Source organism: Bactrocera dorsalis, chromosome 1 (assembly GCF_023373825.1).
Source record: "Bactrocera dorsalis isolate Fly_Bdor chromosome 1, ASM2337382v1, whole genome shotgun sequence".
Classification (NCBI taxonomy): Eukaryota; Metazoa; Arthropoda; class Insecta; order Diptera; family Tephritidae; genus Bactrocera; species Bactrocera dorsalis.
The window spans coordinates 73,567,656-73,583,815 of NC_064303.1; the positions used below are offsets into that span (position 1 = coordinate 73,567,656).

The 16,160-nt window shown below is 38.1% G+C and overlaps 2 protein-coding genes across 2 annotated transcripts; both read right to left on the minus strand.

The window, feature by feature from the left end:
* Nucleotides 1–13: 13 nt before the first annotated feature.
* LOC125777906 (uncharacterized) lies at nucleotides 14–3,915 on the minus strand. Its single transcript, XM_049454080.1, has 2 exons — nucleotides 3,869–3,915; nucleotides 14–3,821 (listed from the first exon to the last, which is right to left on the minus strand). The coding sequence occupies exons 1-2, from the start codon at nucleotides 3,913–3,915 to the stop codon at nucleotides 14–16; spliced, it is 3,855 nt and encodes a 1,284-aa protein (XP_049310037.1).
* An 85-nt stretch (nucleotides 3,916–4,000) lies between these two features.
* Nucleotides 4,001–5,266, minus strand: LOC125777919 (uncharacterized). Its single transcript, XM_049454081.1, has one exon. It carries the CDS (start codon nucleotides 5,264–5,266, stop codon nucleotides 4,001–4,003), a length of 1,266 nt encoding a protein of 421 aa, XP_049310038.1.
* Between the last annotated feature and the right edge of the window lie 10,894 nt (nucleotides 5,267–16,160).

The following is a 16,160-nucleotide window of genomic DNA, read 5'->3' on the forward strand; positions in this document are numbered from 1 at the left end:
GTTTGCGTCCTTACTAATTATGCGCAGGACTGCATTTTACTGAACTTAAATCTTGAACATCCTGCCCGGCTGAACCCTCGCGGTTCAGTAATTCTTCTGTAGGACCTGTTAGGCGGCATAACTTCTGCACCGGTCGCTGACAGCGTTGCTTACTAGGAAGTCCATTTGATGATGTCTGGTTGGTATTGTACTCTATGGTCACGGTACGAACCAGGCCATCACTGCCCGGGTGAACGTCAATCACCCGTCCCATACGCCAAACCGATGGTGGCAAATTTTCACCACGTATAAGAACTACATCTCCACGCTGAACATTGGGTTCCGATCTAGTCCATTTGTTCCGTGTCTGAAGAGTATTTAGATATTCGGATTGCCAGCGGCGCCAAAAATGCTCTAACATTTTCTGGAGGCGTTGCCAATATCGAAGACGATTTTCTGGAGCTTCAGGCAATGGAGGATCTGGACGACAATTGAGTGGTCGTCCGATCAGAAAGTCACCCGGTGTTAGAGCTTCAGGATCATCGTAGAGAGCTATCAGTGGTCTCGAATTTAGACACGCAGTGTAACGCAATGTCTGGCTGCCCATGATCCTCAGCAGATGTTTTTTAGCTGAACGAACTGCTGCCTCCCATAGACCGCCGTGATGAGGTGCGGAAGGTGTTATGAACTTCCAACATGTACCTTCAGCTGCCAGATGTTGTTGAGCATGTGCTGTTACCCAAGCCTTTAAGTCTTCCTGCATTTGACGATTAGCCCCTACAAATTGTGTTCCATTATCACTGTATAAGGTGGCACAGATACCCCGTCGACTAATAAAACGATCGTAAACATCTATAAATGCCTGTGTACTCAAGTCCTCTGCCAGCTCAATGTGAACCGCTCGTGACGCCATACAAATAAATATGGCAGCGTAGGTTTTTGTAGTCGGGGTAGCGCGATGCTTTCCCACCCGTACATAGAATGGCCCGCAGTAATCCAAGCCACTACGAGAAAATGGTGGAGCCACTAGTACACGCTCTTTCGGAAGTGAAGCCATTTGTTGACGTTGTATAATTTTAAGATGCCTACGACATGTAGTGCAAGCCCAGATGAAAGACTTTACTTGCGCTCGTGCGCCGATAAGCCAGAAACGCTGTCTAAGGAACTGAAGCATTTGTTGTATGCCACCATGTAAGCAACGTGTATGAGCATCAGCGACTAGTAAATAAGCCAGAGCACCACGCGGAATTATAATTTGATGTCGCTGATCTTCACTTAAGTCGGAGTTTGTAAGTCGACCACCTACTCTCAGTATGCCGTCTGCATCCAGGAAAGGATTGAGTGCTAAGATTTCACTACGACCCGCAATTCTGGAATGTAATGCAAGAGACTTAATTTCTTCTTTAAAATGATTACCTTGTGCTTGTCGAACATGCAGAAGTAAGGCCCAGTGCTGTTCTGCGACTGAAACTACATCGTTCCTGTAACCACGATATTTGGGTAACCAGCGCCTTAACCAAACAGTGGTGTTAAGTAAACGACTCAATTTACTAAATTTCTCTATGAGAGGTATCCTGTTGTCTTTCGTGGATGTCATAATCCACTGGTAATTAGCTCTGGAAACGAAGATGGAGACCACACGAGATTCAGCAATCGAGAGGTGCTCCTCCTCCTCCGTTAAAGAAGGTAAACGCATTTCCTCCATGTCCTGGTGAATGCACGTCGGTCCGGTCCACCAAAGATGATGATCTGCTAAGACGGCGGGAGATAAGCCTCTGCTTGCACAGTCGGCTGGATTTGATTCCGAGCGAATGTGCTTCCAAGCGTTGATGTCTGAATTGGCTTGGATGTAAGCTACCCGGTTGGATACATATTGTTTGAACGTGGATGGTGGTTTGCGTATCCAGCACAAAACAATAGTAGAATCACTCCAATATGTACATAGGGCGTCCTGTAGACCTAAAGCTTGACGTACGTTGTCCATCACCTTAGTTAGAAGATGAGCACCACACAGTTCTAGGCGTGGTATCGTCACATCCTTAATTGGTGCTATCTTCGTCTTCGCTGAAACAAGAGCTGTGCGTGACGTACCACCTTTATCGATCGTTTGAACATATATAACTGCTGCATACGCTTTGCGACTAGCATCGCAAAAGCCGTGTAAATGCACTAAAGAGCCCACTCGTATGCCCAGCCAACGCGGAATACGAAGTCGTGTAATATCCGGCAAACTGTTGCGGAATATCACCCATGAATTGAGTAGCTCTGGAGGAAGTTCAGCATCCCATGGCAGACCAGCCTTCCATAAGTCCTGTATGAATAGTTTGGCCACCACGACTACAGGGGCCAATACCCCAGTTGGATCATATAATTTCGCCACGTCACTCAAAACCTTTCGCTTGGTATGCATTGACGTGTCGTCAACTAAGCCTACCTTGAAGAAGAGCTCGTCGCTCACTGGATCCCAGTAAAGACCCAATACCTTTGTTGTTGAGTTGTTCAACTCTAGTTCTGATGCAGAAACTGTTGTACCGGTTATCGCAGATAATACGTGTGTAGAATTGGAATTCCACTTTCCCAATATTAATTGTCCTTGTTTCAAAATAGTCGCTACATCTTGAGCACGGGTAATAGCAAGTTCATCGCTGTCGACGCTATCCAAATAGTCATCAACGTAGAAATTATAAAGTATGCTATGACGCGCTGCGGCAGCCCGGCTTGGGTCATAGATGACTTCATAATTGTCATTCACACATTGACGCAGTGCGCGTATTGCGTTGAATGGACTACAAGCCATTCCATAAGTTACCGTCTTCAATTCGTACACTTGAAGAGGTTCATTTGGCGATTCACGCCAAAGTATTTGTTGCCATTTACGATGTCGTCTATCTACCAGTATTTGTCGGAACATCTTCTGTATGTCTGCAGTGATGGCTACCTTGCATTTGCGAAAACGGTGAAGGATGTCGACAATATTGGCATGTAGTTGGGGTCCAGAAAACTGTGTATCGTTTAAGGATGTCCCATTCGATGTCTTCGCGGAAGCGTTGAAAACTACGCGAAATTTTGTAGTTACCGCATGATGAGGTATGAAGTAACCATTTTCTTTGTTGGTGAAAGCTTGCTTGCTAACCTCCATATGATCGAGAGCAATGTATTCTCGCATAAATGCAATGTACTGCTCACGAAGGCATGGGTCGTTCATCAACCGCCGCTCGAGTTGTAGAAACTGGCGGAGTGCCGAATGATGAGATTCTCCAAGAGCAGGAGCATCTGGTCGAAATAATATTTGCACCTGGTACCTGCCGTCTGAGGTACGGGTAACAGTATCGTTGAATATCGTCTCACAATCATCCACCTGTACTTCGGATGATAGTATGGGCTCTTCGAGTTCCCAGAAGCTTCTAAGTAACGTGTCTAGCCGTTGTTCGTTGACACATTTCGCAGTAAGAGATGTGTGTAAAGTGGAGGGAGCAGAACTTATGACTGGTCCAAATACTACCCAACCAAGACGAGTGTTTAAAGCGCAAAGTTGCTCTGGAGAACCCTGGATGAAACCCTCCTGAAAGAGACCCGTTAGTACGTCAGCACCAAGTAGCAGATCCACCGGACTTGGAGTGGCAAACGTTGGGTCAGCTAGTGTTAAATCCTTTAAATGGCTCCAAGCTTCTGCGCCTATATGCGTATCTGGCGTTACTGAGGTTATTGTCGGCACGACATAAGCCTCGAGTTTGAAGTTAATGTTGTTGTCAAAGGCAGCCTGCATCTGTACTGTTATATGACCCTTACTGTAGACTGCCGCGCTAGAACCAATTCCTTCAATTCGTATCTCCCCTGGACGCCTACGAAGACACATACGTTTTGTAGTAGCATCGGTAATCAGACTCACCTGAGAGCCCAGGTCGCAGAGGGCACGACACGCGAATTGTCCTCCATTGTAATCGATCAGGATAACCTTCGCAGTCGCTAGTACAATGGTCCAGTCTCCATTAATGAGAAATGACCGGACCTTCCCCAAATGTCACTGTTGTCGTGGGTTTACCTGTGGCACCTGTGTTGAAGGTGTGTCCAGGGATATTTTCCGATCGGTTACGCGATTGTCGGTGTCTTCCTCCATAGTCGGTGTATTGTTCGCAACGTTGCCTTTGCAGAGCATCGTATGATGACGATGATGGCACCGTAAGCAATCTCGCGATGTACAATCACGAGATCCATGATCACTTCCAAGGCAGTTGAAACATAACGAAAGCCGCTTAACTGTATCCCAACGTTCCGGTATGGAAAGATTAACGAACCGTTGACACTTGTGTATTCGGTGCCCGTTAGCGCAAAGTTGGCAAACAACCGTAACCCCTTTCACTGAATGTAACGGCTGAGATGAGTTTACCGTTGCAACGTTAGCCTTAACGGGACGGGTGGGTCTCTGATGAAGAGTTGTTGTACCGTTCGTAGCTCCTTGAGGCAAATTGTTGGCACGCTTCTCAATAAATGTCAAAAAGTCCTGATACATTGGTATGTTGTTCGTCTGAAGGCTCATCCCCCACTCATACCTGGTGATAGTGGGCAATTTAGGTAGCAGAATTGGCACCAAGAGGGCGTCCCAATGCCTTACCGGAAGACCCATAACGCTTAAAGCTCGCATCACATTTTGGACGGTGTCAACTAGTCGAAGCAAGCCCTTCTGGGATTCAGCGGGTTGATTAGGTAAATTCAGGATACGCTGCACGTGCGATTCCACTAACAAGCGTGGATTATCAAATCGCCGTTTCATCTCCTGCCACATGTCCTCATAGCCGCCTGTGTAAAGTCCACCGACCAATGGTACGCTATCAGCATTGACATGTTGGCGTAACTTGCTTAATTTATAACTGGAATCCAGATCCTTACGATTGTGAACTAGTGCCTCGAACAAATCTTTAAAAGGCAGCCAATTCGCTGGGTCACCATTGAACACAGGAATCTTAATTGGATCTAATCGCATGTCCAATTGATTCGCCACACAAACACCACCTTCACTAGCGCCACATATACGACGTAGTCGAATACATATTTGTGTGTACGGCAACTCCGTAGCAGCCAGGAAGTCGTCATGTGTGGTCAATTCGCTGGCTTGTGCTGAAGACACCAGATCCGTATGATACTCCATAAACCTTTCAAAATGCTTGTCCAATTGTCCACGAATCACCTCGCACTCAATGCTGTCCGGATCATAATTAGCTGCTTCTGTCATTTTGCTAATGCGCACAATTGCGGCATGCGCTGAAGTACGTAGATTCAAACTAGCCATCATAAAAAACTTGACATGAAAACGGGATTGAAAAGTTCCTCACAGGAGGCACCAAAAAATGTACAAGAATTGTATTCAAAAAAAGCACGTCTGTATAGTATAACCGTCTATCACAAAAAATAGGCCGCTTCTTTATTGAATACCTCCTTAAATATACATTTGGTTAACGGATTGTAGCATCACGCCATATGATACATATGTGCATACATATATGAATGTCTATAGTTTACATATTAGATTTACATTTACATTCGCTAAGCTAGAGTGAAACTGCTAGTCTACGAATACAAGGAATAAAAGGAGGACACAATCATATTGATCATTCAGCATTCAGCAATCAGCTGACTGGTATCGGTTTGCGTCCTTACTAATTATGCGCAGGACTGCATTTTACTGAACTTAAATCTTGAACAACATCCTTGTCTGTGTGAATATTCTTCATCAGACTATAAAAACCGACAGAAGAGAGAGAACGCATGGAGAGAAGTCGCAGCAAACTGTCATGGCCGTAGCGTTGATGAGTGCAAAGCCAAGTGGGCGAATGTGAAAACAGCGTAGAATAATACAAAAAACAAATTACAGGCAAAGTCTGGTCAGAGTGCGTCAAGTTCACAACCTCATTGACAATTTTGGACTGCAATGCAGTTTTATCATAACCACGACAAAGAAAAAACGAATTCATCTTGCTCAAATATAAGCCCTGATAGTGAAAGTTTGTTGTATGCAGAAAAAGAGGACAAGTGGTATTCCTTTGGCATGTACATAGCGTCGCTAATGCGTGAAATGAATGCAAAAAATGAGAATGCAGCAAAAAAGTGCACTATAGATGCGCTTTCAGAATTAAATGATGATTGATAATTCATTAAATTGTTTTTTTCTTCAATATAATTAAAGTTACAGACATATTTAAATCATTAATTTTATTTAACATAAACATCTATATTGAAATGGTATTTCTCCAGCGGCTGTCATAAAATATTGTTCGAACTCCTCACGAATTTCTTTGGCTTCATTGGTTATGTATGTCGTTGGACGTTCCTCTGCTCCTTGTTGGCAATTTTGAGTACCTTGAATTGTCTTGTTGATCATTCCTATCTGTGGTTAAACCTTCCATATAATTGGCATTTTTTTAAATTAAAAAATTATGCAAGGCACAGCAGGCCAGTGTTATTTGGATCGTTTTATGCTCATTCAGTTAAATTGGTCGATATAGAATTTGAAACCGCTTTGCCATGATGCCAAATGCATTTTCGACAACGCGCCTAGCACGTGACAATCGGTAATTGAATATGTGTTGACCGGCAGTTAAATTTTTACTAGGGTATGGCTTTAAAATGTGCTTTTGCATGCGGAATGCATCATCCGCCACTAATAAGTATGGACAATCACGGTCACGTTTAGCAATGATTGTGGTAAAGGCAATCTCAGTGTGTTTTTTATTAATTTTTCTTTTTATTAATTTTTTGTTTCTTTATATTAATTAGGTGTACACAAATAGACATAATTTCCACTATTTTCTTTTTTCTTGATGAAGAAATCATTATATTTAAAAATTATAAAATTACGTTCAAATATATGTAATTATGTATTCAAAGCTTATCAGCTTTCTACTTTATTTAAGATGACAAGCCCAACCATGTGACAGGGTTGCATATATATCTGTCATACGAGTATTATTGAAGTGTACAAATCAGTACAGAAAAATTCTGGCTCAAGTACGTCAATCGTGTGAACACTGAAAATTGTATCGGTACACAAAATTTAATTTGTACAAATTTGTACAGAAAAATTTTGTCAAAAATCGGTACATTTGACCAATCGTGTGATCTCGATTATTTTACGGGAAAACTCGATTTTCGAGTAGAATCGGAATCGAGTTTACCATCATCAACGCATAGTCAACTGGCAGCTATCGGGGCACATATAAAATCTCCGCACAATAACCACCACAAAAAAATGATTTTTTTTCCATGTAATTTATATGGAAAACAGATAATTTGAAATAGGCACCTCTTAATATTAATATTAAGAGCTCATCTTTTGAGTGACTTTTGTTACACATTTTCGAAAGTTTTGAGCCTGTTTTTCAGTTGACAAAAAAAGGTTGCCTCAGAATGGCACACTCTAATATACATATATATATGTGACCTAGTCTACGGAAAGGGGGCTTAGGTGTCAAAATCAATCAAACAATTAATGAGATAACGAAAAACTGACGAAACGAGTTGTTTATTTTTAACAGAAAACTAGTTTTCGCACGTTAGCTCCCTTTTCGTAGACCAGGTCACATATCTATATAGGTATATAAAAGAAAGTGACGTTAGTTACTACGCTTATAACTGGAGAACGCCTGGACCGATTTCGGTGGTTACCACCAATTCGGACAGGTCTCCGCCCAAACAAGGAGAATACTTAAGAAAATTCTGGAAAATTTTCCGAAAAAAAATATGAAGAAAATAAAGCTGAGATCACACGATTGGTCAAATGTACCGATTTTTGACAAAATTTTTCTGTACAAATATGTACAAAATAAATTTTGTGTACCGATACAATTTTCAGTGTTCACACGATTGGCGTACTTGAACCAGAATTTTTCTGTACTGATTTGTACACTTCAATAATATGACAGATATTTGTGCAACCCTGTCACATGGTTGGGCTTGTCATCCTAAATAAAGCAGCCAATGAACATTTGGCGGTTACACTTCGCTTCCTTGCCTCTGGAGACAGCTTCAAAAGTTTATCTGTTGACTTTCGCATTGCGCAGAATACCATATCCATATTTGTGCCGGATAGAGTAAGAGCCCGTGACATCCAGACCTTCGTTATTTTATAAAAGCTGAAAGTTTGTTGAAGTATGCTTTGAACATAGGTAAGAACGATGGCAAAATGTGAAATTCAAGTCATCGTGGCTTTGGGGGGTAGCGGGTGGGACAGGTGCATAAAATAACAGCCAACTTTCGTTATTTTATAAAGCGTAATTTTTTAATATGTTATTCGGAATAACATTACAAACCATCTTATTTATTGCCAGACACTTTTTATGGTGGCAATCCCTTGCCAGACGCCCTAAAACTTTAATAAATTTTAATTCTACTTTCGTTATAGTATAAAAGTTAAAATTTATACATGTTATTTGGGTGACTATTAGAAGATGTTTTCTCAGTTGCCAGACAGTTTCGACAGTTCCTACCTAGGCCAGACAAACATATTGGGTCCCAATACCAAGGGTATAGGTACGAGCGCGAGGCAATATACAATCGTATAGGTGCGAGTGAGATAGCGCGTCAGGAGCGATCGAATGATGTTATTGTGTAATTATTTACGACTTAATATTTAAATAAAAGTTTAAAAATTAACCTATTTGGTAAATTACTAAATAATGTGTAAATTTAATGCGAAATTAAACTTCTCATTCAAATTTGATTGCATAGCTAATACATAAAAGGAATGAAAATATTTCTTTTGTAATTACGACATATAGGCTATAGAAATTATTTATCATATCTAATTAATAGAAATATTTATTTAAATTTTCAAAGAAGCGCATTGTTTCTTTTGAAATTTACAAAATTATAAACATTCTTCATAGCTTTCATTATTAATATTGATTTCGTAATTTTCTTCATACTCTTCATCACTGCTGCACCATATTTCTTCTGGCTCATTGTCAGTGTCATCTTCTTCGTTAGTTTCTGTAAAAAAAGTTACACAATTATGAAAAGTAAAAATTTATGTATAATAATTTGAAGTAATATGTATATACCTGATATAGTTTGCAGTGCATCACTGACAAAATTCGGTAACTGATCGCCTTCAAACCATTTAAAATTGTATTGGCTGTTAACTTGTACCCAACCATTGTTTGCTGGTTCATGTATTGATGGAATTTTCTTATGAGCATTATTCCAAATGCTGGATATATAATTAGCACGTCGAAATTGTTGGAATAGCTCTGATTTACAGGGTGGCAGACTGTTCCCATCAAAATTGCATATTTTTTTTCACTGAAACGCTTCATTAACTTCGCAGACCGTATAATTATTAATAAACAATTGAAGACGGGCAGCATCAACATCAATTATCGTACCAACATTATATATATCACATATGAACTGCTGTATTATGTCAAAAGTGCTTTGTATTTCACTATCATCTTCAAATAATTGAGTGTCGCCGAATTTTATAAATGCCTTTTGATATTTTTCTGTAGTAATTAATATTTTGTACGGTCCTAATTTTCCTTTTCGAAAAAAATCTGGGTTATAATCTCAACCTGTGATTGCATGAAACCCAGGTAAGCTTTCGTAAATGGAGTCGCCTAACTTGGTGTGTATCTTTGTGAGATCTACATACCTTAAATTATTTCCAGTACCTGTAAGCATCCAAACACGGGAATCATTTGGTATATGGTGCATATGACCAAGCATGAAAGCAGCAATATCGGTATCGATACTTCTGATAACTATATTCGCTTGCGCTGAGTTATTGATGACATGAAATATTATTTTAGTATCAGCCTCTTAATGTTGAGGACATGATAACTCTTCCACAATCCTGGATTCTACGCTGTTGTACCCATTAACAACAAAAGACTGGCAATGTTTAAAATTGATATGGATGGTTTTATTACCAATAAATGGCGCCATTTCGTCAGTGGCCCAATGCGATATAAAAAAGTCAACAAGAGCCGTTTTAAAGTTAGAATTTTTTAATTCTTTTGAAAATTACTCGGCCGAATTTGATCAGTTCCAGTTCGCTCGGTATGTTCGTAATCTTTGATCGATGGTGTAAAGTATTGGTCGAATATAACGTCAACTCGTGATGCTCGCATTTGAGTAACCATTTGCAACATTTTTTAGAAATGCTGCCGAATGTTTTTGGAATATTTTTCATCGTATGCAACATGAAGAATCCATCAATTATTACGACATCTACATAACGTGGTGGTTCATGCTCTACCTCTTTTTCCAAACATTTCATTAAGGCAGATTTATCCGTCTTGCAAATGGTACCATCCAAATGGCACATGGACAAAGGCACTGAGGTAATTGGATGTGATAAAATTTTCAAAATATCTATATTATGATCCATGGATATTCCCAGCATACGTCCAAACAGATCTCTCTGAATTTTAACTTCTTGTATTGTACCACCAACTCGAATTTTATTTTTTTCTCATAATCTTTTGAAAAATTATTCATAGGTAGTCTAGGAAGATGGTAGTGAAATACAAAGCACTTTAGACATAATACAGCAGTTCATATGTGATATATAAAGGGTGATTTTTTAAGAGCTTGATAACTTTAAAAAAAAACGCATAAAATTTGCAAAATCTCATCGGTTCTTTATTTGAAACGTTAGATTGGTTCATGACATTTACTTTTTGAAGATAATTTCATTTAAATGTTGACCGCGGCTGCGTCTTAGGTGGTCCATTCGGAAAGTCCAATTTTGGGCAACTTTTTCGAGCATTTCGGCCGGAATAGCCCGAATTTCTTCGGAAATGTTGTCTTCCAAAGCTGGAATAGTTGCTGGCTTATTTCTGTAGACTTTAGACTTGACGTAGCCCCACAAAAAATAGTCTAAAGGCGTTAAATCGCATGATCTTGGTGGCCAACTTACGGGTCCATTTCTTGAGATGAATTGTTGTCCGAAGTTTTCCCTCAAAATGGCCATAGAATCGCGAGCTGTGTGGCATGTAGCGCCATCTTGTTGAAACCACATGTCAACCAAGTTCAGTTCTTCCATTTTTGGCAACAAAAAGTTTGTTAGCATCGAACGATAGCGATCGCCATTCACCGTAACCCCCAAATGCGGCAATTTTGCTTATTTACGTAGCCATTCAACCAGAAATGAGCCTCATCGCTGAACAAAATTTGTCGATAAAAACGAAACGAAACACATTTCGAACCGAACACTGATTTTGGTAATAAAATTCAATGATTTGCAAGCGTTGCTCGTTAGTAAGTCTATTCATGATGAAATGTCAAAGCATACTGAGCATCTTTCTCTTTGACACCATGTCTGAAATCCCACGTGATCTGTCAAATACTAATGCATGAAAATCCTAACCTCAAAAAAATCACCCGTTATAATGTTGGTACGATAATTGATGTTGATGTTGCCCGTCTTCAATTGTTTAAAGAAAATTCCATCAATACATGAACCAGCAAACAATGGTTGGGTACAAGTTAACAGCCAATACAATTTTAAATGGTTTGAAGGCGATCAGTTACCGAATTTTGTCAGTGATGCACTGCAAACTATATCAGGTATATACATATTACTTCAAATTATTATACATAAATTTTTACTTTTCATAATTGTGTAACTTTTTTTACAGAAACTAACGAAGAAGATGACACTGACAATGAGCCAGAAGAAATATGGTGCAGCAGTGATGAAGAGTATGAAGAAAATTACGAAATCAATATTAATAATGAAAGCTATGAAGAATGTTTATAATTTTGTAAATTTCAAAAGAAACAATGCGCTTCTTTGAAAATTTAAATAAATATTTCTATTAATTAGATATGATAAATAATTTCTATAGCCTATATGTCGTAATTACAAAAGAAATATTTTCATTCCTTTTATGTATTAGCTATGCAATCAAATTTGAATGAGAAGTTTAATTTCGCATTAAATTTACACATTATTTAGTAATTTACCAAATAGGTTAATTTTTAAACTTTTATTTAAATATTAAGTCGTAAATAATTACACAATAACATCATTCGATCGCTCCTGACGCGCTATCTCACTCGCACCTATACGATTGTATATTGCCTCGCGCTCGTACCTATACCCTTGGTATTGGGACCCAATATGTTTGTCTGGCCTAGGTAGGAACTGTCGAAACTGTCTGGCAACTGAGAAAACATCTTCTAATAGTCACCCAAATAACATGTATAAATTTTAACTTTTATACTATAACGAAAGTAGAATTAAAATTTATTAAAGTTTTAGGGTGTCTGGCAAGGGATTGCCACCATAAAAAGTGTCTGGCAATAAATAAGATGGTTTGTAATGTTATTCCGAATAACATATTAAAAAATTACGCTTTATAAAATAACGAAAGTTGGCTGTTATTTTATGCACCTGTCCCACCCGCTACCCCCCAAAGCCACGATGACTTCAATTTCACATTTTGCCATCGTTCTTACCTATGTTCAAAGCATACTTCAACAAACTTTCAGCTTTTATAAAATGACGAAGGTCTGGATGTCACGGGCTCTTAGACTAGGAGGTTTGCGATGCAATTTACAAAGCTTTGAAAAATGAATATTTAGAGTTAGCTATACATAATCACATCAAAAATATAAATTGATATTATATTACACATTTGCAAGGTTCCAAACAACGAACAGATGCGGATTGACATTGCCCAAAAATTTAGTGATAAATGGAATTTTCTTCATTGTATAGGCGCAGTTGACGGTAAACACATTGTGATGAAGGCTCCGATGCGGTCTGGAAGTACCTTTTATAATTATAAAGGTACTAATAGTATTGTACTTATGGCCATTGCGGATGCGGACTACCGATTTATATATATTGATGCGGGTGCAATGGCAGAGTTTCGGACGGCGGCGTTTTTGAAAGTTCATATTTCAGAAAGCTTTGGACAATAACACAGTGAGATTGCCTTTACCACAACCATTGCTAAATCGTGACCGTGATTGTACATATGTACTTGTTAGGGGCGGATGATGCATTCCGCATCTAAAAGCACATTTTAAAACCATACCCTGGTAAAAATTTAACTGACCTTCAACGCATATTCAATTACCGATTGTCACGTGCTATGTAGGCGCGTTGGCGAAAATGTATTTGGCATTATGGCAAAGAGGTTTCAAATTCTATATCGACCAATTCAACTGAATGAGCATAAAACGACCCAATTAACACTGGCCTGCTGTGCCTTGCATAATTTTTTAATTAAAAAAATGCCAGTTATATAGAAGGTTTAACTACAGATAGGAATGATCAACAAGACAATTCAGTTCATGAGCACGGTACTCAATATTGCCAACAAAGAGCAGAGGAACGTCCAACGACATACATAACCAATAAAGCCAAAGAAATTCGTGAGGAGTTCGAACAATATTTTATGACAGCCGCTGGAGAAATACCATTTCAATATAGATGTTTATGTTAAATAAAATTAATGACTTAAATATGTCTGTAACTTTATTAATATTGAAGAAAAAACAATTTAATGAATTATCAATCATCATTTAATTCTATAGTGCACTTTTTTGCTGCATTCTCATTTTTTGCATTCATTTCACGCATTAGCGACGCTATGTACATGCCAAAGGAATACCACTTGTCCTCTTTTTCTGCATACAACAAACTTTCACTATCAGGGCTTATATTTGAGCAAGATGAATTCGTTTTTTCTTTGTCGTGGTTATGATAAAACTGCATTGCAGTCCAAAATTGTCAATGAGGTTGTGAACTTGACGCACTCTGACGAGACTTTGCCTGTAATTTGTTTTTTGTATTATTCTACGCTGTTTTCACATTCGCCCACTTAGCTTTGCACTCATCAACGCTACGGCCATGACAGTTTGCTGCGACTTCTCTCCATGCGTTCTCTCTCTTCTGTCGGTTTTTATAGTCTGATGAAGAATATTCCCACAGACAAGGATGTTTTTCCATTATTTCTAATAAATTAAACACATCTTCCGAGGACCATGCCGCTGCAGACATATTGGATATATTTTCGCATATTGCGGTAGTCAAATTATCAAAGATTTCATCTTCCTCTGTATCCATATTCTGAAAAATAAATGAACAATATTAATATATTAAATGTAAATAAATAAATATATATAAACATATCATAAATATTTATACTCACCAATAGATGTAGTGACTTGTTTAATAACGGACAAATGGAATAAAGAGCAGTGGTGCATCAATTGTTTTTCCAGATATCAGTGCTGCCAAGTTTAATAATTATTTATTATTATTAGTTTAATAATCATAGAGTTGCCAAACAGTAAAGTATTCCTAGGATAATAAAAATAAAAAAACATAATTTTGGCTTTATTTGAATTGATTGGTCACTGTGGCAGTGGCAGATAATATTATCGGTACATTTGTCCATTTTTTGTATTTACTTGATTTGTACAACAGTTCACATGTTTGGTACAACAGAGCCGTATTTTATCGGTCTATCTGCACAAAAATTTTGTTAATTTGCCTTATGCCAAATATTTTCTGGCTGTCACACGATCTGTACATATAAATGACAAAAAATTGGTACATTTGACCAATCGTGTGGTTTCAGCTTTACTTAAAAAAATTATAGCGAATTCGCCCTCGGACATTTTTTGTAGCAAATAAAATTTCTTACAAATTTGTCAATTTTTCCTATAGCTCCTGTCATTTACGAGATAAAAACAAAAAAAATCGCTTTTCGCGGAAAAATAAGGTTTAGAGCCTCATACTACCGCCCAGGTGTGAGTTTCGACTCTGTCGCAATGGGCACTTTTGTAGAGTGTTCAATTCTGAGGAATATGTTTCTAAAGTCAAAGCGATGCCTTTTTGAAATGCCTTGGTCCATTCCTTAATGTTAATATTAAGGGCTCAAATTTTCAGGGTATTTTTTTAGGGGTTTTCCACGGAAATTTCATGAGGGGATTGAAAAAATGAATACTTAAAAAAAACACCCTAATATACATATATATGTATATATTTATATCTTAATTTAGTGCTTAGTTATGGCATTTTAATACGTTACAGCTCTGATTACGCGCATCTACGAACTCGAAATTTTTTTTGTACAATGGAACCCGTATCTCAATTTTTACTCAAGTTACAGCTTTATTATCAATGTTAAAAGGTTATATAAATAATACTTTTCAAACTTAATGATTACTATTGTATTAATTTTGATAAAAACTGCAGACGACTTTTGGTATTAGTAACCACAACTTTTACTTTCCTAAGTTACATTCATTAACTTTGTCATCACCTTGATACTTACATATGTTTAACAAAATAAATACGGTATGTTAAATCTTTCTACACATAGACGAAATGTATTTCCGAAAATTTTTTGTACTTCGATATGAGATTCCGTCCCCAATTATCCCATGCTTACTTGTTTGGAAATTAATATTATGTCTAATCAAGTACTTATGCACATTTGCTTACTTTTATTTCGGTGTTATTTCATTTACAAACAAGAAAAAACGTTAACTTCGGTTGCACCGAAGCTAAATACCCTTCACAGGTGCATTCTGCATCTGAAAAATTTTTTTGAAGATTATATTATTGGCTTAAAGAATAATCTATACCAAATTTCGCGAATATATCATGTCAAATGTGAAAGTTTTCCAAAAGCATTTGATTCCGATTGTTCAGTTTGTATGGCAGCTATTATGCTATAGTTAGCCGATCTGAACAATTTCTTCGGAGATTACTCTGTTGTCTTAGAAAATAATCTCAACCAAATTTCGTGAATATATCTTGTCAAATGTGAAAGTTTTCCATACAAGCATTTGATTCCGATCGTTCAGTTTGTATGGCAGCTATATGTTATAGTGGTCCGCTATCGGCCATTCCGACAAATGAGCAGCTTCTTGAAGAGAAAATGACGTTTGCGAAATTTCAAAACGATATCTTTAAAACTGAGGGACTAGTTCGTATACATATATACAGACAGACGGACATGGCTAAATCGACTCAGCTCGACATACTGTTCATTTATATATGTATATACTTTATAGGGTCTCCGACGTTTCCTTCTGGGTGCTACAAACTTCGTGACAAACTTAATATACCCTGTTCAGGGTATAATGATAATGAGCATTACAGCAGGGCTGAAGGCACAAATATATTTGAACCGAAAACAATGTGTGCGAAAGCACGCCCC